Genomic DNA, 26,356 nt, shown 5'->3' on the forward strand with positions numbered 1-26,356 from the left:
GCAATTCTGTAGCTGTGGGCCATAGAGTTATATCTTGATGCATGATGAATTTATGCCTATTAATTCCTTTAGTACTAATGAGATACAAGTATGAGCAATAAGTAAAAGCACTATAAACATCAAATAAAGAAGTTTGGTGTGGGAAAGCTCTTGTTAGGCATTTCAGTTTGTTTTGAACTGTGTACTTTTTATGCCAGCTCTTTATCCCACAAGGTCTTACCTGATGGGTTTTTTTGTCAGGCACCTCTGTTATCCAGGTGACAGCAACAGATGCTGATGACCCAACCTATGGGAACAGCGCAAGAGTAGTGTACAGTATTCTCCAAGGACAACCGTATTTCTCTGTGGACTCTCGGACAGGTATGTTATTTCATCAGGGAATGAGGCAGTGTGAAAACTGAAAGAAAAAGTTTCAAGCAGGAAGAAAAGGCAGTACATCATGACTGTGGTCAGAGAAATGTATTTCTGTGGCTTGGAGCCAAGATAGAGCAGCACCGTGTGAGGGTTAAAGCAAGACTGTGGTGACAAGCTCCAGAAGAAGGACATGCTTCTGCAATGATATATTCATCTGAATGACCATATTCGGCAGCTCAGGAAGTGGGTGGGTTTGATGCTGTAAATATTTTTGTTGACTTCTATTATTGCAACAAAGTCTTCAGCAGATCTAGTTGGTGACAAGGGTTAGTGGAAAAAAAGCAATCTATGAACCAACCAGGACTGGAAAGTGCAAGCTAAAGGATGCACTTATCTGGAGTAGTTTTACCTAAGGGTGTTCTGTTAATAACCTTAAATCTATCTATAGGACACCCTCTCTGTTTTGCTTTCTTTCTCGCTCTCTTTTTCTGTGTATATCCAAGGTTTATATTCAAAAGAGGAATCTGACAGGTTTTCACAGTTTCTGAAGGGCATCTGTAGTGCTAAGGTCAGAAACTCATGAGACGATAGCCACTGCTGAGCCCTAGGGGACAAAATAGAGAAAACACTGCATAATCTACTTCTGAAAGTTAGCAGTTTATGGAGTAGGTGCTCTAGCCAAAGACAAACTTGTATGTGGCATGTTATTTCTTTAGGTCTTTACAATATAAATAAAACAGTAATGTTAATTTTGTAATCAGGTTATTGACCACAGACAAATAAGGGCATAATCATAGATCTGCTAAGTAATAAATGATTTCTAAGAAAGCAAAGCAGCAATATTCAGGGTCAGATCCAGGACAGATTTAACTGCTAGAGTGCAACTTAGAAGATAGGCCCTTAAGTCCAAAATCATGTACTTGACTGGTACTTAACCCAGAAAAGGTCTTTTTCTCCACTTACTAATTTCCCAGTCACTTAGACCTGCATCTCTGGACATGTCCAGAGCTGCGTCATCCTTTACAAGTGGGCAACAGGGCACCCATTTAGGCTAAGCGCAGTTGTGAGCCAGAAGCCGTTCCCCCATCACAGGCACAGGACTCTAAACGGCTTCCCCAGTGCAAACCCACCTGCAGGATTTGGTAACCCACAAAATGCAATTGCAGCTCTCACATTCTTCTAAAACAGAGCTAGAGCGTAAACGATCACCAGCTCCTTTATACTGATGGGTAGTGATTAAAGCACCCCATAGCGGGCAACCCATTTCAATACACTCCTCTGCTAGAAGCATGTGTGGCCCTTATCCTTCACTTCCGGACACAACGTCTTGGTTCCAGAAGTGCGCTTCTGTTCCTGTTCTGTCACTGGCCACACAGGTGCTGAACAAATGTATATGCGAAGGTACAACTTCAAAGGAAAGCTGAAAGCCTCCTCCTCCCTTTTTCCAGAATACTTTTACAGCATGTCCATAATCATATTCCCCTAGAAGGTAAAAAACATGGATTTAAATGCCCTCAGGCAGAGCAGGCAAAGACCCCTGAGTCACCCACTTCCCAAGAAACCATCTGGCTGTTATAGAAAAGAAAGTACATCACCTCTGCTCTTTATTACTGTTTTTTTAAGAGAGCGAACCTCACTCAGTTGGGTAGAAGAAATGGCACCAGCACCTTTATTTTGGAACATCTGAGGATCTGAGCCTTTTGCATAGCCCTAAGGAAGTTTTTAAGGTTCATCACCATTGTCAGCATTTCCTTGCGGACGGGTTGTGCACAGCAGCATTGGAGGCTCCCTGCTCAGCATGGCTGCTCCCCTGGGTACCATTTGGAGGAGCATGAACCTCAACCTGGCTCTGAGTCCTAGTGTCCTGGACTGGCCCTCCTCTAAGGACCAGAGGCCCCAAACACAGGCATGGCAGAGCCTGGCTTTTAGGCACTGATGTATTTTTTTAAATCTAGCCTGTTCTGTGTTAAGGACAAGCCAAGAGTGGATATTCCCTATAAAGTGTTCATATATGGAGAAAATACTTCCCAAAATGCTAAGCATTTTCATATCTTGTTTATATCCACGGGAGTTGAGGAGCTACAGCATTTAACAGGAGTCACTCAACTTTGCAGAATGAGACTCTTAAGGACTGCATGTAGCAAGATTAAAATAGCGCACTGTGAATTGTTCAGTACAGTATTTCTTCCCTTCTACATACAGTGATAATTGCCAATGCAATATCTTTTTACTGCTTTTTTATTAAACCCATACATTGTCTTCCTGCTAAAAATAAAGACTAAATGCAGATCACTCAAGTTAATAGTGTCCTGATGTGCAAGTACTGCATGTTGAGCCGTGCGACAGGGATGGTGCCTGGGCCTGACACATACTTGCCCCCACACAGGAGGGCACCCCAGATGTGTCACAGCCCGTGTCTGGCAAGGGCCGTTCGTGCCCTAGAAAGCGTCCCCTTGGCAGTACGTCCCCTGGGCTGCATCACCAGCCACCGGTGCTCTCCTGAGAGGTGAGGAATGGCTCTCCCTGGCAGGACTGGAGGCGTGAGGGCTCTCAAACGTAGGCCTGTGTCCCTCCGCCCTGGCAGGCAGACGTGGGGAAGGGCAGGAAAAGGAAAGGAGTGCGCTCACCAACAGGCCCAACGCCCAAGGGGGAAGGAAGAGGAACAGCCAAACCCTGAGGCCGACACCCGACAAGCTCGGGCGAGGCGAGGCCAGCGAGGCAGGCAGAGGCCGGGGACGGCGGGATTGGGCCCTCGGCAAGGGCCGCTTCCCCGGCGGCCCCGGCAGCGCTGCCCGGGCCGGCTCCTCGCAGCCGCCGTCGGAGAGGTGCTGCTGCCACCTCATGTCCTCTTGCAGTAGTGTTACCCCGAAGGAAAGGGACGCTCGGCAGGGTGGGGGGAGCAGGGTGACCACCCCCCGCCGCCCCTCCCGGGGCGGGAGCAACCGGCCCGAACCAGCGGTGGCTCCCCAGATTCTGCTCGCGTAGCCCTCAGCCTGCGGCCCGAAGGACCCGAGCAAAGCTCATGTGGGTTTATGTCAGGTTGCCTCCAGGACTGCGTGGGTAGAGACACTCTGGAGAACTCATCTGTCTTCATACAGCTTTTAACTAATCACGTCCACCTTTTGTCCGGACAGAATTAGCCTGAGCAGGGCCTTAATTCAGCGTAGCATGCTCTGTTCCCGACACGCTTCTCCAGCTCCTTTGGAAGGCAACATTTTAATTTTGAACAGCCAGCCTGCCCCAGAGGTGATGCGTTTTAACTGGGCTTCTTTAGAATTCACACCTTCTGTTAACCTAGATTTAATTCGAGTGAGTTTTGTTCTGGCAGGAAAGGTGAGACTGAATTCAGAGTCTGGTCTCGTTCGTGACACAGGGAATGGAATGCAGGAACAAGAGCTCTCCACCTTGTTTGTGTACTTTCTAACTGCCATTTCTTTTGTTTCCAAAACCCCTTTCCCCCCCCAATCTCAGGCTTAATTAGAACAGCTCTGATGAACATGGACCGAGAAGCAAAAGAATATTATGAAGTGATTATCCAGGCCAAGGATATGGGTGGACAGCTGGGAGGATTAGCTGGAACAACCACAGTCAACATCACTCTCTCTGATGTCAATGACAATCCACCCAGATTTCCACAGAGTGAGTACCAGCTGCACCAGGATGTGGTGGCTGAGTTGTATGGCTGCTCTTTACTCTCATTACAGCCATTTTCATACTTGGGAGAGTGACAATTAGAGATGGGCAGAATTTCAGATCGATGAAGGAACTTTCTTTCAGAAAAATGTCAAAATGGAGCATTCACCACCTTGTCTTTCTGAAGAGATTTCTGACCTCCAAAATCATCAAAGACAACACTTTTTTTAAAAAGGGTGGGAAATTAATTTACAGGAAAAGGAAGGATCTTTTGTGTTCCTAGACTGCTCATGGCCGTTGCCTTTGGCTGCTAATTGCTGCCCTGATTCTCTTTTCATCCTATCTCCAAAAGGATGCCTGTCAAATCAGGGACATGTGGCAGTGCTGGAAGTTGAAAGATAATTCATTCAACACTCCAGCCAGGCCGCTGCAGGGGAGCGTCTGGTAACTGTGCTGCCAATATAGAGTGCACTGTCATAGAGGCTGCTCTCCAGGAAAGGTTCATCTAAACCTTGGCAATATACAGTTAAATCCTACGATATGCAACAGCCACAGTTAATGGAATGCAAAAATAGGCAACTCCAATCATCAGAAACACTCCTAAGTTAATTTCAAAGCAAGATTTGCAATATTTTGTTCTTTTTCAAATTTTTTTAGATCAAATTTATCTACATAATTCTACATAACTGTTAAAAATCTGAAAGAAACTCTTCCAGCTTGATTGAACTAACTCTTTCAAGGGATATACTTTTTTTTTTTTTAAGAAAGCTGATTCTTTTGGTGATGTACATAAGTCTCAAGCCATTTTGGTTTTGCCATTTTTCTCATCTAGCTGAGAAATGAAAACTCCTGCAGTTCTTTTTGTTACTATTCTTCTCCATCTGTTTTACCATGTTGCACTGCTATATCAAAGCCTTCCACTAAGATCGGCAGTAAGCCTCAACTTCCACTTTTCTTCTTCTGTCAGAGCAACTTGTTGAACACACCATTGCCAATCTTGTTTTGAAGGTGGCATGAATTGTAACTGTTTGATGTCGAACTCTTGATTAAGAAAAATAAGAATAGATCAAACCCCATCCTTGCTGTTATTCTGTCTTATAAAGCTCAGTAATTGGTGGAGTCAACAGAGAGAGCAGCAAGGAAGGTTGAACATAAAGTATAATGGCAGAGAAGTATTTTAGATACAACATTTAGATTTTTAAAACACACTTCTAAAATAGCAGCTCTCTCTTTCCCAGGCATGCTGCTAAGCAAATTAGTGATGTACCAAATGTGCTCAAGGCAGGGTTTGTAGGGAGAGGTAGTATATTTTAATAGAGTAACTGGTAAATTTGGAAGAAACAGGCAAGCTTCTGAGCTCTCAAAGCCTTGTTCAGGGCTGAAAAGAAGTTTGTATGGACTTGAGAAAGGATTTGTGGTGCTCAAAACTTGTGTGTTTATTCCCACTGTACAAGCTGATCTAATAAAAGATGCCTGTCCTATTAAATCTGTTTCATATCCTGCTTTATATCATAGCTGCAACAGCACTAGTGTTAATTGCCCTATTTTTCTAGTTGAAGTTCCCATTTTCAGGTATATTGCTGTTTTGAGAAGAAACTGTTGAACAGACCTGTTGATATGACAAACACCTAAATAAAACTTTCCCAGGCAATTCAGTCAGGCTGTGGCTTTTTAAAGGAAATCACACCACTGTTGCAGCTTTGGGAAAGGTACTAGAGACTCCCTGCAGGCTGTGCAGTATTGTGGCCTGCCCTGCTCTACTCTTTGCATTGCTGTGCAGTTTCTGGTTCCTTTTCACAGCCTGTTTTTTGCTCCCCTCTTCCTCTCTGCTGCTTGTGCCAGAGCATTATCAGATGAGTGTGCTGGAGTCTGCTCCCATCAGCTCCACTGTGGGCCGCGTGGTTGCTAAAGACCTGGATGAAGGCATTAATGCGGAGATGAAATACAGCCTTGTGGATGGAGACGGACTGGATGTCTTTGATATTAACACCGATCCTAATTACCAAGTTGGCATCATAACTGTGAGAAAGGTAGTAAAGTTTCCTTTGTATAGTAATTTATATGGCTAACAGTCCTGGTTACATTTTATGTGTGCAATATTCCCTTATGCCTGTAGCAACTTGGTTCCCATTACATGACAGTAGCCCCTTTTCTGCTATAAAGCACAATTTCTTTAACATTCATTGCTAAAATATGAAAGCAGACTGTGTTCCTAGGAGCAACCTTTAAAAAGTGGGGACAGCATTAGCATAAACATGTCTTTTGCCACCAAAGGAATGTTCTGATTCACTATTTCTCTATTTAAATATTCTCTGTAGCTTAATTATCCTACAATGCAAGAAATTAGATCAATATTTGCATTTGAACTGTACACATTTTTCACTCCGGTGTCCCACAAACAATAATAAAGCATGCCTTAGAATTATTTATAAACCAATAAAACCCAGGCAGTTTTTTTTTAATTGCTGCTTGAAGATCCATAAATGCTAATTAGGGTAGAAGAAGCTGTCTCTAAAATGGCAGCTGTGAAACTGCTAGTACTCTGTACCGCAGGCTGTGCAGAAAGGCATAGAGTATTTTGCTTAGACTCCCTGCTATAGGATATTTATTCTACGATCTTACATAAATGCTAGAAGTTCAATTCTGTTTCTAGGTTATGAAATTGTAACCATATTTCTGCCTAAGCATATCTAGTGTACTAATAAGGAAGTATAGTCTCCATTTAAATAGCCTGAGACTAAATTGTGCAATAAAATGGAACAACACATGGGAGAGATTTGACCCTGCAAGCCTCTATGCCCTACAGCAAAGCATTTAAGAATGTATTTATGGTCACCTTTCTCCAACTTCTGTTTATGCACACTAGTCCCTAAAGTTAAGCATGTTTGCTGGAATGAAATAGATGTTGAGTGAAAATTCTAATGTAATTTTTCACTCATTTATTGATGAAAGAAGACAGTTTCTTTGGAGTAAATGTGTCAATAAGCTTGACTTTTGTGATTATGAATACAGTTTTACTAGATGTTCATGTATGTCAGGAGGAGGAGTTATAAAAATTTATGGCATCAATCATACCAGATATATACTGGCATCAGGTACATACTGCTCAATCCATCTACTGTACATAAATGTAAAATTCTATATATGCCTGTAGCTTTTTGTTATGATTATCAGCAGCCAAACATTAGGAAAGTTGTCCTTTGGATCCACTCAACTAAAAAAAATAAATTAAAAAAAATCAACTGGTGTTGACAGAAAAGGATATCAAAATGGGGAGAAGGGGATAGAGAATTTCTAAACCCACAATGAAATCTTATTTGAAAGAAATCAAAACTTTCCTTTTCATTTTTCTAGACAGATTTCCCAAACAAAATAACTAGCGCTAATTCTGCTTCTATCACGGACATCAAAAAGTCAGAATTTACAGTTACAGATAAGACCACTGCTTGAGGTCTTGTGGCCACTTATCTCAGCCCACTAATCCCACCAAATATTGAGGACCTCCTGAAGAGTTACAGCTCCTTCAAAGCTCTGAGACTTCAAAGCCTGTGAGGCTGATACTCACCCTGGTGACAGCCTCCCCTTTCTCCCTGCCTCCCCTTTTGGGCTGCCCATAGGAGGCAGGGCGATGGGTTACCCAGCCAGCATGGAGCCCAGCGCCCAGGAGAGCCCTGCGCTGCCCTCCTCCCCAGCCACTGCCCACTCGGCAGCTCTTGTTAAATCCCTCCTGCCTGGCACACCTCTCGGTGCCTGCCTCAGCACCAGGGGCAGGAGGACAAGGACAAGGAGAGGTTTCCATGGGTTGCCTCTCTTCTTGGCTGTGTTTTGCAGCGTTCTCGGTTCGCAGGAGAAGGCAACCTGCTTACCCTCCCCATGAGACCGGTGTTGGAAAGAGGCTTGAACGCACCTGTAGAAGACAAATCTGATGGGGGCAGGGGGGCAGGCAGTGGTGTTGAGGATCAGCACATGAGAGGATCAGGAGGGAAAGCCATGGTTGCTGATGAAGGAGTCCAAAGCAAACTGAGGGTGTCTGAAGTCAGAAGCATCAAAACTGTGATGGCCTTGCACACATGTTTGATTTTCTCACTTTTTCTAACTTAAGTGATTAAGTCTTTTCCTAATGCAGTTGGGTTTTATAGTTACTAAGTGTTTCTGTGATTCAACGGCTCTTTTTATAACTTAGCTTTTTAGTGTACATGCAATGTTTCTCACACGGTTTTCTTCACATGAGAAACCATGAGATATAATGGCCTCCTTCTTAGAATATGTTTTAGGCAGCTTTGCATTGCACATTCCTTGCCAGATGGACAATAAGTGTTGCTTGGTCATGTAAATATATTTTATTGCTATTTTTACAATGCATAAATATGCAACTGGTAGACTATAAGGACTCTGCAGTAATGGGTAATATGTTTGTAGATCTAGCCAAATCCTTGCTGACAAGTGCTATGCCCACAGTAGTCACTGATTCACCAGGTGGAATTAAAGGCAGCATGAGCAAGTTTCAGATCATCTGTTTGTGCCTGCTGCCACAGGTTGCACAGTTCATATCACGTCACTGCACAGCATCTCCAGTAATACTGGACCATCATCTCCCCCAGCACAAGAAAACCAGTTCCCATTCCAGTCTTCATTCCTCACCCCCATGTACTAAATGCTGAGTGAGTTTTAGTTCTATAATTTCAAGAACTGCAGTCTTTCATCAGACATTCCTATGCAGGACATCACTACAGGTAATTTTACTGTGACCGCGCAAGCTTTTGTATGTCACTGCAGTGTTTCCACTTCTGAAGAAAGAAGCTGTTGTGGCAGTAGACAAGTACTGAAGCCACCACTGAATTCAGGGAGTGTCTTGAGGCCCATAGTATACACTCTGCCATGCCCAAGCCTGTGAAATTTCTGCTGATGTTGCTTAAACTAGTACACATCTCATGGCTGCAGAATTGGCCGGCTGCACTATTGAGTGGGGCAGAAAAGACATGGGTTATGACTGGCCGAGAGGGACTTCACTGCTACAGTAATGCTCTTCACACCTTTGGCTTCCAGTTGCTTTTGGCATTCTCCTTCTCTGTTTTCCTGCCCATCTCTTTGCCCCAGTCTGGTGGTAGGCCTTCAAAATGAAAGGGCTGAATGGGAAAAGCATAAGGTGTTGGATGGGAACAGCAGTGATCCTACTGTAGCCTGTGTGTGGTGGTTCCACACATGATGCTCAAATCCCTATGTATGAATAAAGCCACATGTTTTGAAAGCCATTCATGTAACAAAAAGGAGTATGTCCCACTGGCAACCCTGAGAATTGGGCCATTTCTTTCCTGGTACAAAGTTTGTCTTGCTCAAGTTCTGTGCCAGCTAAGGGGATCCAGTTGTGCTGGTTTTCAGCATTAAAACTCCCCAGGTTATACAAGTAAAGCATTGTGACCATTTAACCACAGCACAACTGCTTGTAACTTCTAACTGCAACTTGGCAAGTATGGCTGTGTCCTCTGTAAGGTGTACTTCATCTGATGAAAATTTTTTTTATATTTTGGACTGATCCTTCCATACTGTCTTTCTGGTTTGTCAGATGCTTTTAGTCATCTCTTATCGAGACTGGTAAATTGCACGTTAAATATGGAATTCTCCACTTATTTCTAATCAGGATTTGGAGAGACCCTATTTTCTTCAGAGATGTGTGAAAAGAAGAGAGAAAGGAGATGAAAAATTTATTTATTGAAAGGTTCAGTGTCAGCATTAATTATTTCTGTATCCATGTTCACCAAATAAGTAGTTTTACCTAGATAAGAAATGAAATTCATGAAACTACTACAAAAGGAGGCTGACCCCCCCCCTTTCTCCATTATCTCAGGAAAGAAAAGAAAAAAAAAAAAACCATTCCCACTCCCTGTTCCAAATAATACTTGAGTATTTCATGCAAAGTGGAAGAGCTCCTGCAGGAAGAGGTCAGGGGTACCTCATAATGCTTTGAAATTAAACTGTTCTCTAGGCAGGGAAGGAGATTAAGATCCTAGCACTCAGCACACCTGGATTTTGAACCTGTGTGTAAGATACTTACTGAGAGAAGGTGAAAAACCCCACTTCTAGGAAGGATGATAAAAACTGCAACAGGATCCCGCAAGAGAGGCTGACCATGTCCCCTGCTCCCACTGGAGCCCTTTAGCAGCTTGGCAGGCAGGGCTCTCTGGAGACGAGACTCTGATCTCTTCAGGGAGAAAAGAGGATGCTAACTGGGACCTCCACCTCATGTGTGAGCATCCTTGTCCCTGCTACCAGGACCCATTTTGGAGGAACCAACTCTTTGCATCCTTACTTTATTTTCAGGTGCTCCCATACTGTCTGTTTCTGCCTGGTTTCTCCTCAGAGTGGCATGAAGCTCACTGTGTGAATCACAACTCAATGATGGTGTGGCCGCTTTTATTTTCATTTCAGCAAGAAGAATGAAAGAATATGTATTCTGAAGTGATCTGCAAATATTTCTCCTGGCTTTTTCAGTTCAACTGTCAAATTGTATAAAGGAAAAAAAAAAGATGTAGACAGTGCCATTTCTAATACTACTGTCACTCAATGCTTTGTCTCCATCTGCAAATATTTAGTTACCCTTATGATTAAGAATCATAGTAAAGATTTATTTTAAAAAAGAAGCATCAGTTTACATTAGAGGGCATCTTTTACTTCTGAAAATTAAAATTATATGGCCTAAATGATATGGCTCAGTGTGCCTAATGCTAGATATATTTTTTTCTCCTCAGCCTTTAAGTTTTGAGAGCAAGAAAAGCTACACCTTGAAAGTAGAGGGTGCCAACCCCCACCTGGAAATGCGGTTCCTGAACCTGGGTCCCTTCCGCGACACCACCACCGTCCACATCAGCGTAGAGGATGTGGATGAACCTCCTGTGTTTGAGCCCAGCTTCTACTTTGTGGAAGTGCCCGAGGATGTGGAGATTGGAACCACCATACAGATCATTTCTGCCAGGGACCCAGATGTGACCAACAACTCCATCAGGTCTGTCCTCTCTCTGTGTGTTCCCCCAGGAGCGCTCCCTGGTACATCAGGTTGGTGGCGGTGATGGGGCTGAAACAGCGCTGGTGGTAGAGACTCTCTATTTTTAACCAGTAGTAGTTGTCAGTGGGTTTATTCAAACCAGATCTCACACACAGAGGGGCTCTGCTACGGCTGTCAAACCAATGCAGGAGCTCACCCTTGTCTTTTCTGTGGTATGGAGGACATCTGCATCTAGCATTGCAATGAACTGGTCAGGCGTGTCCTGATAGCATACATTAAAAACAAATCCTGGACTCTCACGCCTTTGCTGGCACAAAACCTGACAGCATTGCTGAGAATCTGCTGCCATACTGAGGGGAAGGTAATCAACTCGCTTCTCCTTACCCCTGCTTCTATTTCAAAGCCTGCCTTTGTCAACAGCTCAAATACACAGCTACTTTTGGAGGAGACTGAATGCATACTAATAAATATTCATGAACCACTAAATTATATAGTGTCTGGTCAAAGCTGTGGAGCTAGATATTCCCATAAGGAGTTAAGAAAGGTAAAGGTGTATTTACAGCCATGGGAGCTTCATAGCTGCAACTCAGCAAGGAGCCAAAGGAGCAGATTTGTGTGATCACAGCGCTCTTTTCTGTACTGGCTGCCAAGTCAGCCCAGTTTATCAGAGAACACTGTTTTTCTCTTGAGGCCAGCCCACATACTAATTTTCACAACGTGCAGAAGCTCCGAGTGACTGCAAGTTAATAATCCCAGCAGGTTGGCTGCTTCTCTCATCTGAGAAATGCTTTGGGTGTTGAGCTGCTGTTTGCCTAACCTTGAGTCAGTCCAGCTTCTGAATTGTCTGTGTTTGGGAACAGTCCTGGGAAATACAGGAGGGAGTCGAAACATCAAGTGTTTTGAGTTTTTGAAGAAAGTGAAATCTATATGAGCAACTCTGTGGGCTTCAGCTAGGAGATCTGAGCAGACGCAAAGCCTGTTCTTAATGATATTGCCTTCTGTGTTGCTGCTCTAATTATTTTTTTCATCTCTGTTACCTTAACATACCTATCTTTTCTACCTACCATTATAAGGTTATCATACTTCTCATGACATTGCCTCAAATTCTTCAGTAAAACTAAGTATTATACTGTCTGCATCACAATTTCATTACCCTAAACTTTTTTCCACCCGCATCTTATTTTGCTGATTACTGTCTAGCATTATCCAAACACTGCAGTGCAAACAGCTTTGTGCTAATCTGCTTAAAATAGTATAAGAATAATTCTGCAGACTATCAGAGGGTAGAAGTGTTCGTTGTTATTTTTAATGAGGTTTTTCTTAGTTTTCTTCAGAGCTTTCCAGTGGCTACCCTTGATGAAACAGCACTCTATAAAGCATGGAATGCATCACCAAAGATATATTTAAAAAAACCCAAACAGTTGCAAATATGCAGATTCCTTTGTAACTCTGCTGCTCCCTAACTTCCTTCCTCCTTTTCTTCCCATCTTCCTCCCTTCCCACTTTCCTTCCTTTCTTCCCTCGTTCCTCCCCCACACCTTGTACGTACAAACGTAAATGATTGGAGTAGAGGAAACAGGACAAAAAGGAATAAATACCATTTGTAATGCTATCTAAAATGCAAATGTTAGGAATTAGTTCTCCTTGCCTCTTATGTGGTCTCCTCAATCCAGGCCAACTCTGTGCAGTATCAGTCCAGCAATGTTTTATGCTTGCTCTGCATTCATTTTGCGCAGGGTAAGGCAAGATAAGGAAAACAAAATCCCAGATATATATTTTGTTACACAAGATGAAATCCAACTGAAATTAAAACTGTGATCTGACACTTCTTTTTGCCATTTTTTCAAGTATGTAAAAGCCAGAGCACATTTTGGAAGAGCTCACTAAACATGGGGGAACTCTCAAATCCTCATTTTCCCAGTGTCCAGTATATGGACTCCCACACTGTGAAATTCTGATGGCTGGAATTATGCCATGAGTGTTGTTAAGCAATTCAGGAAGATTACCTAGAGAGTACAGTGGAAATGGGTATGAAGGGGCAGGTATTATTAACAGGAGAACTTAATGTGGAGAATCCAGGCAAAGACTCTACCTGTGCCTCTTGACACCGGTGATTAATATCACACCACTAATCACAAGGCCATATTCAATTTCAGATACTCGTTGGCCTTAAACTGTCAGACATTCTTTTTATAGCCCTCATACAAGAATAATTATTATAGCAAAATATAGCAACACTCTTACTTATTTCCTAAATAAATCAAATGCCTCAGAAATCTCTTTATTTAAGAAGAGATGGGAAGGATCAGGAAGGTAAGGGAAGCAAACCTGCCGTGCCACTCTCTGATTTTTCTGAAAAGAAGTGTAAAAGCATTTTCCAACAACATAGCTCAATAGTATTTTATATCCCAGTTTAATAAGTCCCTAGATAAAGATCAGGCTGGCATGCTTGTTCTAGTGAACGCATTTGTGCTGAAAGGAGAAAATTCAGAAGAACAAGCCCTGTTCAGCATCCGTTATGACTAATGCTTTCAATTCCCATCAACTTCGAAGAAAGAACAACAAAAATGAAAATAAGTGTGGGCTCTGTTCTAGGCTGTGGCATTTATGTGAGCACATGTGGCTTTTGCCAAAGAATCTCTCACCATGCTGACACAGTTATCTAGGAAGGCAACTCATACAAACTGCTGTTAAGAGCAAGGTGATACATATGAAGGGTATTGAGTATTTTACACACCCTGCAAAACGGTCCCTCTGACCGAGTACAGCAGTGACAACTGTCAAATCATCTGCCTCCCTGCCCAGGTTTTCTGGCCTGCAGGTACCACCACACTCCCCTCCTCACGGGTGTGAGAAGCTTGTTCCCAGCATTAAACTGATATGATATTGGCCAGGCAGGTTCAGTAATTACGATGAATCAACCTCACAGAGGGAGCTGTTTTTCTGGCTTGATGATATGAGAAAGCCGGTCATCATCCCCCTTGCATTGACATGGCTCAATCAGTAGGATGGTCTAGGATGCAGGTAGAGTTTATTCCGCTGAAGGAGGAGAGAATAGAAAAGCATGAGGAAGGGAACAGTTCCTCCTCGTCAGCCTAAGTGCCTGGAGAATGAGCTGATGCAAAGCCATTTTCATCCAGTCTGAATTGTGCCCAAGGAAAGGGCATAATTATTTTGCTTACAAAAAGAAATCACACTCCTCACTGACAGATTTGCTCTGTAAAGCAGATGTTCCTGTGCTGAGCTGTGCCTTGCTTTGAGGCTTCTTCTTCTAAATCTCCCTGTCTTCCAGCTCCATCCAAGTCCTACTTACCATTAAATGCCATTAGCCACACGTACTCCTAGTTTTCTGAGCATCTCACTCTGTACCTACAAAAGTCAATAGAGCACATAACTAGGTTGTGGAAGAATGTGGATCTGCTGTGTATGACAGTATTCCCATTGCTGGGGTACTTCACTGGCTATAACACCCAGTTTTCACAAGGGTTGCATAATATTTTTAATATGTACTCTTGCAGATACTCGATTGACAGGAGTAGTGATCCAGGGCGGTTCTTTTATGTCGACATTACATCAGGAGCACTGATGACTGCAAGACCTCTTGACCGGGAGGATGTTTCCTGGCACAACATCACGGTGCTGGCCGTGGAGCTGAGTAAGGAGGATGCAGACTGTACATAGATTAAAGAGATACAATAGACAAAGCAGGCTGAGAGACCCGAATTCAGCAATTCACATGTTCTTATGCACTGAATATGAAGCTGTATTAACTGAATTACTCTTCTGACATCAACAAGCAATACTGCATTTTATTTATTTTTTATACTCCTTTTCATAGGGTGGTGGGAGGAGTAGAGGCTGGCAATTAAATGCAGAGTACTGCTTTTTCAATTCATTAGTATTCCAGGGATTTATTTAAAACTCTTCCTGATGTGTTTCTGCAAGAGCTCTAGCTCTTCAGAAGGGCTAGTCAGCTAAAGCAGATGCTGCAAAAGCTGCACAGCTGCCAGAACTGCCAGTCCTACCTGGGAGGATTGAGTGGTGCAGGGACTGGGAGGCAGCAATGATCTTACACTGCTAGGTCACTAGTTGAAATCTGCTCTGGTTCAGCAGCAAGTAAATGTCATCACCATCTGCTTGTTGTATAAATAATTTGGGCCAGAGTGCTTTGGGATCTTCTAGTATGCTGAACTCATTATGCTTTTGGGTTTTACAATGAGCTAAAACTCAGCTGAGGGTTCATCCATGCTAGGTATTTAGCAAGGCTATAAGAACAAGGAGATGCTGATCATTTCATAGTGTCAGGATGAAAAATTTAGCTGAGTTTGAAATACTAACAGAAGTGAGCTTCATAAAGGAGCTTGGGATATATAAGTAAGTAAAATAAAAGGTTCACCCAGTCTTCATCTGAAATCTCTTTGGTCCACATAGCTTTTGCTCAGGATCGCAGTTCATCTGCTGAGGGGCAGCAGCTTTTCAGAAGCTTGCTGCCAATAGTCAAGTCATTCCTCATGTCTGAGAGAGCTCCCTGCACACCCAGACTGTACCAGAGATATGGGGCAGTTTGAGTGGAAAAAAGAAGCTTGCCCAAAATGCAATCAGCCAACTTGAAGTTAGCAGAGGGAATATTTCACAAGAGTCAGCGTGACTCTTGCCACATATTTGCAGGCTGTTCCAGCACGCTATGCCTTTCTGTCCCCGTTTTAGTAGTGAGAGTGGTTGATGACATGATAGGATCTCACCCCCCTCTATTTTTATGCTAGTTTTATTTTTCAGCCACCAATGGCCATTGAAATTCCATGTAAATCTACATACATACACGAGTCTGTAAAAGCTGCCCCAGTAGCAGCACTCGAGGGTGAGAGCAGTATGAAGGCATGTCTTCCTTTGACTCATCCTCTGTCAATCCTCTGTCAGTTTTGCTCTATACATGTGCAGCACAATATTTAATTTAGTGAATAGTTTCAAGAATGTCATAGTTGTGCACTCCTGAATAAAGCTCCTAGTTTTAAAAGTTAGATCAATATTACTAAGAGTGTAAATGCAGGCATTCATCTGCCACAATGACAGATGTGTTAGCAAGATAGGTATGGATATGTGGGAAGCTGAAGCATTCAATTATAAATTAGGGAGAAACAATATAGTTTAAGAGTATTATCTCAGTGATACAATGTGACACGTTACGGATGCGCACATTGAACACTGAAGAAAATTCCAGAGTGTAAGAAAATTCTCTGTTGTTTATATGAACATATAATTTCTTTGGAGATAAATGTGTGAAGTTTTATGGCTAAAAAGAATACTCATTTTTAAGAATTTTCTGGACTTTTGCACCTTTTCTGACCTCCTAATAATGATTTTATTTTTCTTTCTGCTTACAGTTTTGTTTTATCATTAAATAAGGGAAAAAAAGATGTTTTGGGGCAGAAAAACACAGTAAGACAAAAAAATTATTCTGTGGCTACTTAGTTTGGAAATTGTGAAGTTATGTGAAACAATGTATGGACTTACTGGCAAAGAAAACTAATGAACCAGTGGGACAGAAATATCACAAATGATGTCATGCAGAATGTAAAATTTTCATTGCCATTTTAAAGTTTCAGTGGAAGCTTTTCTGTACAATTTCATCTGTTACTACATTTTAAACCCCCCCCGTCCAAAGTAACAAAGACTTGACACTGTTTTTCAGTTCAAGGAACATAAATTCTGAGCAAAAACATATCTGAGCTGCAGAATTACCACTTTAAACAAATTCTAAGTAACAAGCCTATCCTAAAAGAGTCTCTTCCTAATTCATGCCACCAGTACCAAGGCTTAATAAACAGTATTGCCCAGTCAAAGGGCAATAAAAAAAAATGCTTTTGGTGTAGAAATAGTCCCATTGGACTGAACCAGGTTGAAGTCCATGACGGAATTTGTTTGAAAAAGATATGATTAGATGGGAAACCAGGACAGACACAGAGCAGCATTTGCAACTTCACCCCGAGTCACACAACCCAGAAGCGACCACAGTTCCTACTGGGAAAATGTCACTTAATGCAAGTCAGTAGTGAAAAAGCTACTTTACCTCTTGAGCAGAGTGAGGAGCAGCCCCTTATCCTTCCCTTATATTGCCTTTCTTTACGTTGTGGCTCCTCCTTCCAGACAATCCCTCACAGGTGGGCAGCGTCTCCGTGACGGTGAAAGTCCTGGACGTGAACGACAACGCACCAGAGTTTGCAAGGTTTTATGAAGCTTTTGTTTGTGAAAACGCCAAAGCGGGGCAGGTGAGAAATGCTAGTGATGCCAGGGGTTGGGGGGGTTATGCTGTCCTACATGGAGACAGCATGCCAGAAAGGGTGAGCATTGGAAAGAGGGCTCAGCTAACCACACATTTCATCTGAACTCTCAGCAGCAGCTGTCTGTGCTGCTTTCCAAAGGCAAGCACATCACACCAGGATTAGCATCGTATATAGCACCTCTTTTTACTCCCGCAGTAGTTTCCAGGCTCACTGTGCAATACACTTCATGGCTGAAATAAAGCCTTCCCTTATGCACGTGCCAGCAGGCAAACACCCAGTGTGTCCTGTAGCAGCAACAAAGAGAGAAGGAGTGCTGTGGAGTCAGCCCAGCCCACCTGTGACAGACAAGGCTTACCATTAAAAGACCCTATCTGTAAGAGCCTTCAGGATCCCTGGATTTAAGAGAGCTGGACAGAACATACTACATCAGCTTCAACAGGGTGCCAAACTGAATCTCTTCTGCTGTAAACTGGAGATGACAGACAGTCATAGACAACACGACACTTGCCACGCTGTGCACTGTAAATCAGCACTTCCAAGCAAGCAGTGAAGCCTCTTTGCTCCTCTCCCTTCCAAAACCCCATCAAAGAGTTTAAACAAGGTCTGCCTGTGTCACAGATAGACATGAGCTCTCCCTTGCTGCAGCTGGTGCAAGCTCTACTGCTGATCACTTGTGGGGAGGCAACCTGGTGGTTCACCACCCAGGATCCACAGTGGGGACCTGCATCTCCTAATGCAAAGCTGACTCGCATAGTTTAAACACATACATGCACCACTCATGATTTGGGAAGGAAAAGTTATGCTAGTAATACCACTGTGTGTTCACTGAAGCTTCTCCCAGCATGCTGTGAAGCAGGATAAAATAACTACTCACTGCTGGGACAACTGTCCTCACAACTATCATACACAGGATAATTTCATCTCACTAATTTACAGAGGTCCTTAATAATATAGGGAATAGAAATCATTGCCTAGCTTTTTTCCTAGTTTTGAAGGGTGAGTGTCCTAAATAATAAACTTTCTGAGAAATGCATGCTAATTGGGACTTCCTTCAGTAGAGAAAGCCAAATTCTGTTGCCACATTTTGAAGAGGTCTGAAATCAGTTTTAAAGGTGGTGAATAAGACTTTATGGGTCTGTCATTTGCCTTTGAATCCAAAAATAACTTCTGAATGCAAAAATCCAGGTGAAGATTTATTCCTTGACTAAAAAGATGTCAGAATGTTTATTCAGACAGAGCTATAGCTCACTGTGCTTCAAGCTGTTAGACCTACTTTACTAAGCCTCTATAGGTGAGGTGACAAATCTCTTTCTGGATTTAGCATTGTCTTAGTTTCTTTGCATGGTGTTATTTATTGCATATGCAGAGTCTCTGCATGGTTGCCCTTTCTCTCTTTCTTTTCCGCTGACATCTTGGGAAGAATTTAATTGATTTAAAATTAAGAGAGTGATAAAATAATCAACCTGAAGTCCTTTTCTACCTGCAAAATGAAGCTGAAAATAAATATGGACTTTCTTACAAGCTCTCTAATGCACAATGAATCTTCTGAACACACTGGGCCCTCAAAAGAAAAAAGAAACATGCAATGGAAGACAGGGATGTATGAGAAAAAAGTGTCTGTTATTTGAGGCAAACTGACTATCTCCTCCTTTGTTTAAAAATGATTTGCATGATCATAGCAAAATAAATGAAGCCTGCAAGGTTTTAAGTCTCTCCTTGAGTTATCTATTGTACCTCTGCAAGACAGTTTTATTCAAATGCTCCAGTTGCTTATATTCATATATATAAAAAATGTTATCTGTTTGCTTGTTTATAATATGTATATATTGCTTGTCACCTGTTTCTGCTTTGTTCTCATATTCTGTAGCTGATCCAGACAGTGAGCGCCATTGACAGGGATGACCCACAGGAGGGTCAGCACTTCTACTACAGCCTGGCTCCAGAGGCAGCCAACAACCCCAACTTTACTCTAAGGGACAATCAAGGTAATCAGAGTGGACACAGACAGTTAGCTACTCTAATTTCTAATGCCTGAGTTGGACTTGAGAGTCTGTGACTTACAGTGTGTGATAAGACTGCCATTTCAAATAATACCAAGTGACACCTGCTCCTTAAAGGCAGTGATAAAATGACATATTATTTAATACACTTGAAGGTTATATGATTTTTTTTTCTCTATAAATATTCTCTAGCAATAGGCCCCTTTTTCTTCTTCGAGGAAATGTGCCAGTGTTTTGTGCAAATTCAGGTCTTGTGGTCAGGCTGCAGGCATCTCGGATTACCGGAGTGGAAATTGCATTCCTTCAAAAGGAGATGCTTAAAGGTAGGATAGCAACTGGAACTAGGAGACAAATCTGAAGGGAATTACACTGCTCTTTTTTTGTTACTCTTCATGTTTTCTCCCAGGCATAGAAAGGGAAAGTTCTTGTACTGTTCCAGTCTTTTCCTCCAAGCACTTTTTTTCTTCCTCTTTGCGTATCCTCATTTCCCTAGGAAAGGGGGGGAGGGAGGGAGGAGATGAAGAGTCTTAGGGGGGTAACTTGTCATACAGCTAAAAGTCTGTGTAAGATGCACTAAGTAGAAACTGAAACCCCAGTGGGAAGACTCATGGCAAAGCGCTGGCATTTGAGTATCCTAACCAGTGGAATTTGCTTCTTTTAAGGAAGCTTTGGTGGTTTTGGAGTCTGCAGGAAAGCCCTGCTGTGGCAGGCTTTTGCATGACTGCTGGTGATAGAAGATCTTCATGGGCAGACAATGGTGCTGAGGTCAGGTCCACACCAGCCTTCATCGGGAAAGAGGGACAACCTTGAGTGACCTGATGCAGAGCTTTGAAAGTCAATATGAAGGGGCTGGATTTCAGTAGAAGTTTAGTGTGTAAAGAACTACAGACCAGCAAGCAATTCCAGAATAAAGGGGGAGAAAGACTGGCCACCTGCAGCATCCATGGCCAGTCTCCAAGCAGAGTGCCTCCCTCTGCTCCCACACATGTCTACTTGTCACACTTAACTTCCATAAGCCCTTATCTGTGCCTCTGCAGGCATATGAAAGGGCAACAGAGAGGCTAATAAGGAAGCCCCTGCCATCACTAACCAAACATGTCTTAAAACATGCTACTTGCAGAGTCTGGAGCCCTCCTCCACAGCATGCTAATGCTTTTTCATCCCAAAAGCAGTTTTTTTCTAGAGTGTCCCTGAAGCTTCCACACACAATTTCTTTCATTTTTATCCCCTTCTCTATCCCATTGTCTCCCTCTTTTTTTAGTTTTGAATATATATTGCCAAAATAAGTGAACAAATAAAACACAACTATTGCTAAAACATTTGGCAAACTAGGCTCATCTCATCCTCAAGGCATTGTTCTAAAAAAAGAAACTCACAAAATCCCCAGCATCAGATGTACTTTTTCTGTCTAAGGCCATACTTGCAATAATTTATAGTGACAGCAGTGACTGAATGGCTGTGCCTCCCACTCTCTGTAAAATACCAGTTTTCCGGAGATATATATATCACAAGAAGCTTAGGGTACTATTGGTTAGAAATTTGAAATAAAAATGTTAAGTATCAAACCACTGACCATTTGAAATATACATATTAAGGACTCATTTACTGCCTCAGCAATTTGGAGTGCAGTAGTCATTTCAGTAACAATAATTTATATTTATATTTTCATCTAGGGACCACGAAGGACTATATAAATTATATGACTTAGTCACAGAGGGGATAGCTATAGCATATGTCACAAGAAAGAGAACCCACCTTGCTAGTCACAACCTATGCAAGTAAACACAAGACAGCAACACTTTCCGGGCTGTGGGAAGGTGCTATTAAGATTAGCAATTGTGCTGATTACTTGGTTGTCCAATACAGCAGTAAGAGAAACTGCAAGACATGCAGCCTTCCTGGCAACAATTAAAACGTTGATTTGTACTGAGCAACAGATAGATCACAGTTTGCATTCTGATGAGCTGTTTTACATATTTCTTTGGCCCTTGTCATTTTAGTCTCTGAGAACTTCTTCAGTCTATTCATTCTCTGCATATCTCTAGCAGACAGAGAAATCCTATTGTTCTCCACTTTATAGACAGGGATCCAGGGCAGGGAGAAATTAAGCTACTTACAAGCCTGGTTCCCTTTGAGTTCAGTAAAATCAGTGGGAGATAGACATGTAAGTATCTGCAAAGATCTGGGCCTAAATGACTTCCCAAGGCCATATAGGATATATGTGATGAAGCAGGGAATTGAGCTGGGGTCTCCCATCTCTTTGGTTACTGATGTAGGGCATTGGCAAGCCATCTCCCCCCGCTTCTAAATCCAGGTGAGATTATGCTGGGAAAAAGTTGGCAAAAGAGGCTTGCTGTAAGAATGGGATGAACGACAAAATAAGCTAACTGCATTTCCAGATTAAACTCTGAGCCGATCTTCTGTTGACCCTTAACTGTTGTCTTCCATCTTTGGGTACTAAAAACTGATGAAGAGGGTACCCACTGTGATGAGTGCAGGCATCGGTGTCATACCACTGCCAGGCCCATCATTGGAAGTCCTCCCCATTGCATTTAAATTTGTCCTAGGAAAATTTTTACCTATTTCATCCTTCCCTAAAACTGTGGTTTACCTCAGACTTCGACAGAGATCAAAGGCATTGAGCTGAAAATCCCCATGAAAAATGTGACCCCTTCCTCAAGCTGGTGGTGTCTGTAATGCCTGCTTCCTTGGGCTCTCACTCCTGGTGAAATATTTCTTTATATTATTCCTAACTATTCATCATTTTTACAATTAGTTTTTAAAAACTAACAGAAGTTCTGGGGTAATCATCCCGAGTTCTTGTACAGGTGCATACAGGAAGAAACCAAGCCTTTCCTGCGAGAAGAGCAGTGGTTACTCTGATCTCGAGGTTCGTGACGCAGTGGTTAGTTCCCCTGACCTCTCCAGGGAGGTACATTACTCCCAGTGGAGCACAAAACTGCAGGAAGCAGATGCTCCATGGCTTGCTTTCACAGCCACCTAAAGACACCAGCCTGCACACCCACAGCAAGTGCAGTTTTCACCTCCTGCTGATCACAAAGGCGTGGAACCCACCATACTGCAATCTTCAGTATCTCTGCTCAGCACTGTAGATAAGTGCTATGTCCAGCCCTCTGTGAGCCAAAGACGCTGTGTTGGAGGCTGTGATGCAAAAATATTGTGCATATATATTGCTTGCTTTTTTTTTTTTTTTTAATATAATGGGGCTTTCATGTCCTCACAAGCCCTCTTCTCTTGATGGCTGGGGCTTAGCAGATATCAAATTTGGAAGAAAATTGTGTATTCAGGTTTCTGCCATGCTGCATCACATTCCAGCATGTCCTTTGCACTGCAGTAGCACGTCAAATCACATTGGCTTTTGATGAGTCACACCACAAGCTGTGGCACCAATGTATCGCAGTTCCAGAGTAACAGGTAGAGCGATTCTTTAGGGATGATTTGGATGCCTGCCTATAGTACAAAGCAAAGCAAAGCAAAAGGGTCAAAATGTAATGCTGAGAGTCACCAAGAGAATTTTATCACCAAGAACATTTAAGACCTGGATGACAGAGTCAGCACATCACAGCAAAAATATATATATACACATATATCTTTCAATATTTGATTATAGAAACTTGGTTTCAGCCTGAAAAAAAGGAATTATTGTTAAAAACACTTGAGATCTCACTAGCTGATTTTGCACAGCTTCAATCAGGTTCACTGCCTGTGACTTTTACAGGCAAAGTATGACCAGCTCAGAATAATGAAGTCTTTTGCCCTCACAAAGAGCAATTTTACATAAAATGAAGGTTTGCTGTCACCTGAATAAAATTTGTGACTTCTATTGTAAGTCAGTTTAAAGAGAGTGGGTCTTTCACCCAGGAAAGAGAAATGTAGAAATGTAACCAAATTACTACACTGTTCAGATGACTCAGACATTTCCATTGACACAGCATAAATGCAGGCACTTTGCCATTTTGTGCCCTTTGGGCGGCTCTTTCTCATGCTAAAACAGGCCCAGTGATGAAAAGATGTGGTATTAATAGCTGGAGAGCACATACTAAAGGGCACATAAACAGCCCGAGGGAGAGAAAGCACTTGCATGTGCCCCAGCAGAGAAGAGGGGGAGGTTTGCAGGAGGTGAGGGCTCCTGCCCACAGCCCAGGAGCCACGGGAGCCACAGGGTGCTGCTCTTTGCTGGGTTTTGGGACAAATTCCTGAAAATTATCTATGTCTACACCTGCTGCATAAACTCAGAGCTACATGGCATATCAAAGCATGGTGAAATCAGTAAACACTGAAACATAATCAGTTTTAAGCAACTTTGGGGATTTCACCTTTCACCTGGTGGTTTTTCCTCAAAGCTCCAGCTCTTGGGATCACATGATTTAGTGAGACACTACAATTTCACTATATATTCACATGCAAACATGCACGCACATGTCAGAATTTTATGCTTTCAGAATAAAAGCTTGAAATGTCATTGACGCGCAAGAAATAAAATACCCTGAGATTCCTTTTAAAAACATGTCACAAATTCAAACTAGTCTCATGAACTGTGGAGCCCAACGTCTCAATACTTATGTGTGCCAGTACTGTCTGAATGCCATAAAATTTGCAGCACAAAGTATGGAACATGGAGAATAATTTAAGTCTTAACAGGCAAGTCTAGAGAGTCTAGCTTGAGTTTGCATATATTCCATAGCTGACTGTATATAACACTCCTGCTTTCACTCCTAAAAGCCATCAAATCATTTCTGATGTTCAGACTACATCAGATAATACATCTGCATGTAACCTGAGTCTCTGCACGGAAGAAAATCACCCAAGATTGAAATTCTAGCAGTGAATTGACAGGGAAATAATAAGGAAATGGAACAATCCCTTGTTGATGTTTTGGTTTTTTTTCACACTCTGCTTGTGATCAGAAGGTTTCTTGCCATTGCCAGGTAGCAGCCCCATTGTGCCAGTCCACCTGGGAACAGCTGATTTGCATCCTGCATTTCCAAGCATAGCAAATATACATTGGTAACAACCTGGAGATGCAGATGGCCAGACTGTGACCTCTTTTGAACCAAAGAAACAGGAAACGAAACTAAGTAGTAAAAGAAACTGCATGAAGCTCAGCTCCCAGAAATCCCACAGCATCACTGCATGGGGTTAGGGCTTGTAGGTCTGTCAAAGAGAATAAGTACCTATGATCCCCATTTATCTTTGCTGGCCCAAGATTTGCAGACATGTCTGTAAGAAGGGCCAATTTTCCTGCAGATTCCTTTAGACTCCCTGGTAGCCCAGATCACATTGGAAACATTTGATCTCGTGCTTTCCAAAAGCCTCTGAGGCCAAGAAGCTGGAAAGTCAGCACTGACAAAATCATCACTGATCTCCAAAGATTTTGCTTGGCATTCCTGAGATGATAACTGAGAAGAAGAAATTCCTGAGTCCAATTTCTTTTTGATTAGGAAACTTGGTGCACAGTCTGAGGAATTTGAGGGAGGGGGTAGACAGGAATTCAAATGCCACTGAGAAATTCTGACATTTTAAAAAACATGCTGAATATGGAGGAAAAAGCCCCAACGGTAGGGATTTCCCTTGAAATGACCAACAGCAGCTGGCTGTTAGGTCACTCTCTTACTATTTTGTTTCAGCAGCATCATTTTGATTCCTTTTGATTTAAGTTCTTATAAAAAACAGGCAGTCACACTAAATAAAGCAGAATGGTCACATCAAAGCAGAATAATTCTGACACTGATAACATGAAGCATTCTGACTTTTTTCAATGGCAGAAGTGCCAATGAAATTGCATGTATTTCCCCGAAAAATGTTTAGTTGCAATTTTTCAACTCGCTGCTGCTTTAGTATAGCAAGCTGGTTTTTTCCTTTGTCTTCTTGTTGCCTCAAGCAGATGACTATGCCATGTATCAAAAAACATAAAAAGTACCTTAACATGTCCACAAGGGTTATACACCAGCATCTCCAAAATGGTGGCACCACTTAAGAGTGAGGTCTGGAAAAGCTGCTGAGCATGAACAAACAGGGACAACAAGTTGCCTTCAACTGTTCGTTTCTGTCTTATCTTCTGAAAGCTCTTTTAGCTAAATCTGAAGATTGTGAGTTTGCTCTGGGCACTTTATGTCAGAAGGGGTAAAGGCAACTCCCAAGGTGTGTATGCCTTGCAGGTTTGGAGCTATGGCCTGAGAAGATACTGGAATAGGAGAGGCAGAGGCAAAATGCTGATTAGTGAGAAACTGATAAAAAACAAAGGAAGAAAGAGAGAAGACAAATGTGTGCAGGTCTAGGGCTGATTTTTTTAACCTTCCTTCTCTGCTGAACGTATTTGCTCTGCATACAAGCTCTTCTCTCCATTTATTTTCTACCCTTAGACAATACGGCATGGATTTTGACAAGGCGCTCTGGCTTCAGACAACATGAGCAGAACACCTTTTACCTCCCCATCCTGATCAGCGACAATGGCCGCCCCGTGCTGAGCAGCACGGGCACGCTGACCGTGCACGTGTGCAGCTGCGATGATGATGGCATGGTGATGTCCTGCAACGCGGAGGCCTACGCCCTCCCTGTCAGCCTGAGCAGAGGGGCACTCATTGCAATCCTCGCCTGCATCTTTGTCCTGCTAGGTAAACCCTTGGCTTCTTCTTGGGAGGGGACAAACTCTTTGGTTCTGGCCAGGGGGTTGCTGATCCACTGAAGGTGAAGGACACAAAGGCACACACACACATCTATGTATATGTATATATTATATGTAGACACACACATACTTAAAGGGCCAAATCAAGGACCAGATGGTGTAGTCAGCTGCACATGGCTTCAGATTCTGGGTGTAGGAATGGGGGAAAACTATGGCCTGCAAGTATTTCTGGCAGATGCCCAAAGTGCCAGGTTGTCTGGTATGGCCCTGCTTTCCTGCAAGGAATATGCCAGGAGAAGTGCTGAGAGCTGTGGCTGAGGACAGGTTACTGTCTCATCCTCAGCAGTTTCTGATCATATGCTCCCACAGGAAACAGTAGTGGTAAGCCCAGTTCCACCTCTTGTCTTTTGGCAGGAGATATCCCCACCTCCATCCTTTTTCC

The 26,356-nt window shown here is 42.7% G+C and overlaps 1 protein-coding gene across 3 annotated transcripts in view; it reads left to right on the forward strand.

Annotated features, from left to right (window-relative positions):
* CDH20 (cadherin 20) overlaps positions 1-26,356 on the forward strand; it is a 294,444-nt gene that overhangs the window by 265,482 nt on the left and 2,606 nt on the right. For all 3 annotated transcript variants that reach the window (XM_074826600.1, XM_074826591.1, XM_074826581.1), the window contains 8 exons: positions 241-360; positions 3,826-3,993; positions 5,830-6,017; positions 10,734-10,987; positions 14,506-14,642; positions 17,132-17,253; positions 19,136-19,253; positions 25,652-25,903. In XM_074826600.1, coding sequence (XP_074682701.1) covers positions 241-360; positions 3,826-3,993; positions 5,830-6,017; positions 10,734-10,987; positions 14,506-14,642; positions 17,132-17,253; positions 19,136-19,253; positions 25,652-25,903 — 1,359 coding nt within the window. The remainder of the gene's footprint in view (positions 1-240; positions 361-3,825; positions 3,994-5,829; positions 6,018-10,733; positions 10,988-14,505; positions 14,643-17,131; positions 17,254-19,135; positions 19,254-25,651; positions 25,904-26,356) is intronic.

Source organism: Strix aluco, chromosome 1 (genome assembly GCF_031877795.1).
Source record: "Strix aluco isolate bStrAlu1 chromosome 1, bStrAlu1.hap1, whole genome shotgun sequence".
In the NCBI taxonomy this organism is placed as follows: Eukaryota; Metazoa; Chordata; class Aves; order Strigiformes; family Strigidae; genus Strix; species Strix aluco.